The sequence below is a fragment of the Penaeus japonicus genome, unplaced genomic scaffold (genome assembly GCF_977035675.1).
Source record: "Penaeus japonicus unplaced genomic scaffold, GWHDUDI00000001_assembly GWHDUDI00000002, whole genome shotgun sequence".
NCBI lineage: Eukaryota > Metazoa > Arthropoda > Malacostraca > Decapoda > Penaeidae > Penaeus > Penaeus japonicus.
The window spans coordinates 50,156,726-50,159,225 of NW_028234404.1; the positions used below are offsets into that span (position 1 = coordinate 50,156,726).

General features: G+C 40.2%; 1 protein-coding gene across 11 annotated transcripts in view; it reads left to right on the plus strand.

The window, feature by feature from the left end:
• Nucleotides 1-2,500, plus strand: part of Nup98-96 (nuclear pore complex protein Nup98-96) — a 31,594-nt gene that overhangs the window by 19,698 nt on the left and 9,396 nt on the right. For all 11 annotated transcript variants that reach the window (XM_086552452.1, XM_086552466.1, XM_086552456.1 and 8 more), the window contains 4 exons: nucleotides 198-371; nucleotides 756-902; nucleotides 1,085-1,484; nucleotides 1,699-1,747. In XM_086552452.1, the coding sequence (XP_086408578.1) occupies nucleotides 198-371; nucleotides 756-902; nucleotides 1,085-1,484; nucleotides 1,699-1,747 (770 nt within the window). The remainder of the gene's footprint in view (nucleotides 1-197; nucleotides 372-755; nucleotides 903-1,084; nucleotides 1,485-1,698; nucleotides 1,748-2,500) is intronic.

Consider the following 2,500-nt stretch of genomic DNA (forward strand, 5'->3'; position numbering starts at 1 on the left):
CCTGGGTTGCCCGCTCACTCTACCCGAGCACGCGGCTTCCCCTCATAGCTCGTCCAGGGCGTCTGATGCAAAAACCACAATACGTGCTATCACATCAACCGGCTCCAATGGGTTAATAGGGCCGTAACTCGAAACATATTTCTCAAGTGATTTCTGTGCAAATCTCACAAATACTGAGGCATTGTCAATGATTCCAGAGGAGAGTGCGGCCATGACTGTGCTGTCCCCCAGTGCTGAGCGTTTGACCGTTGTGTCTAGGATTGTGCCCAAGACAGTCCAGCTGGCTAAATGGCAGATGTTTGCCGGGGAGGATGAAGAGGAAGCCCAGCAGCCCACCAGGGAGTCGACTCCCACCCCGCAGGTTCCCCGAGGTAGTGACTGTTTTTGCTGTGGATTCTTGTTTATTGTCTTTCCTCTATTTTCTTTATTTCACCCCCCATAAACCCCTGTCCCCCTTCTCTTTTCTTCTAAATTATTATTGTCTCATTATTTGTCTTCCACATCCTCCACCTCCCCCTTTTTTTTTTCACATTTTTGCGATCTTTCCCATAATCCTTTTTTTTCCACTTTCTCCAATCTGTCAGACATGTCTCTTCCTATTGCATTATTGCCAAATGTATGTATTATAGATATATTGCAACCATATTTCAAGTGAGAACTGTTTTTTTTTATACTTTGAAAAAATATGTGTTTCATAGTTATATATATATATATAAATACCTAAATAATATTTTTTTACATATATTAATTTCCAGGATCTGTGAAGAAGCTTCATCTAACAACAGACACTTCCATGAACCAGACTCAAAGAATGACAGCTAGTCCCATTCCCAGTGAACCAGTAAAACCGAAGACTGTGCTACAACCACAACCTGTCACTTTGGGTTCACCCCCTAAAGCCAGTTAGTATGAGTTTTCTCTTTATTAATGCAGTGTGATAATTGAGTATGTTTATTAATGCAGTATGATAATTGAGTATGATGTTTTATATGGAGTGTGTGCATGTAATTTGTAAATTATTATAGTTTATTTCAGTAATTTTTATGTCAATTTATTCTGATAAAATCCTGTATCTCTTTTACAGATATGCAAAGCGAGGCTTGTCCCACCCCAGAACTCCGTGATCCTCGCTCAGAGTACCTTTTATTACAAAGTGGAAGTGATATTGGCAGAGAGTCTGGTCATGTACCACCACAGCACCAAGCTGCTCTTGTGCCACTTGAGTCCTCCCTTCTTTCAGGGAAAGACCACCTCTCTGCTGACATGGGTGCCTTTATGGGTAGATCATTCAGAGTTGGCTGGGGTCCTGGCTGGAGATTTGTTCATGCTGGGCCTAAACTCACACCAACTTTGATGGAGGAGGAGGAGGAGGACATAAGAATTGTGAAGGAAAATGCTTTGTCCATGCCATCTCCTGCGTCATTCCTTTTCATGGGATCTGCTCGTTCCCAGCCAAGGATGACAGCAACAGCTGATGTGCCTAGGTGAGAATGAAATAAGAAATGCTAGATATGTAAACTTCATGCTTAATACCATTCATTGTCTTGCTTTGTTTTCATACAGCTAACAATAATGTATGCAAGGTCCCCCTCAAAATAGTAGATTTTTGTTTATGGATTGCATTGGCTTATTGGTTTTTATTTTCCAGATTGGATTTTTGTTTCATTTTTTCTCATGAAATTATTAAAACATTCACAGGTACAACTTGTCAGTGGAGAAAATGCACAGAGTCCACCATAGCCCTCATGTAAGTTGTTACTCTATGTCATTGTTACACTTAACCTCTTAATAATTGGGGGGCGGTTTTAGCTCTACGTGGACAATATGCCAGGGAATTTTGATATGTGCAGTCTGAAGGCTGTGGGTCATTCATCTGCTAATGCAGCAGCCAGCTGCCAGATGCTTCATCACCAGACAAGATGGCCTGACAAAAGCCATGACATGGGGTACATGTCACCAGCTGGGATGTCATGTCATCATTCGTTGAGGGGTTAAGATTCATAGATATTGCTGGACTTTGTTTTATTGTTATGGATTTAGCATGGGAAAAAAATGCCTTTAGTACATATATAGCTAATATTTAAAACAATTATTTCTAATGTATTAGGATGAACAAAGATTCAAATAAATTTCAATTATTTAGAAATAGTTATTTCTTAATACATTTATTTAAACAATTTCTAACTTTGAAAATTAGTTTTCTTAATCTGTGCATAAGTGCACATAATTTCAATAAGTTGTAAATAGGGAAATTCATTACTTAACCTAGTCATGACGGGGGCATTCCAGCCTTGCATGTTACAATGCCGGGGCTCTCGAACGCATAGGCCTAAATCAGTTAAATAAACGACACCGTATGGCGTCACCCAGTGAGCAGGCCTTGAATGCGCGGTACCATAGTGTACCACCCGTCCAGAGAGGGTTAAAATTCCATAATAACGGAAGTTCTGAAATATATTCAATACTATGCCCGTGATCATTTGAAGGATCTGCCTAACTA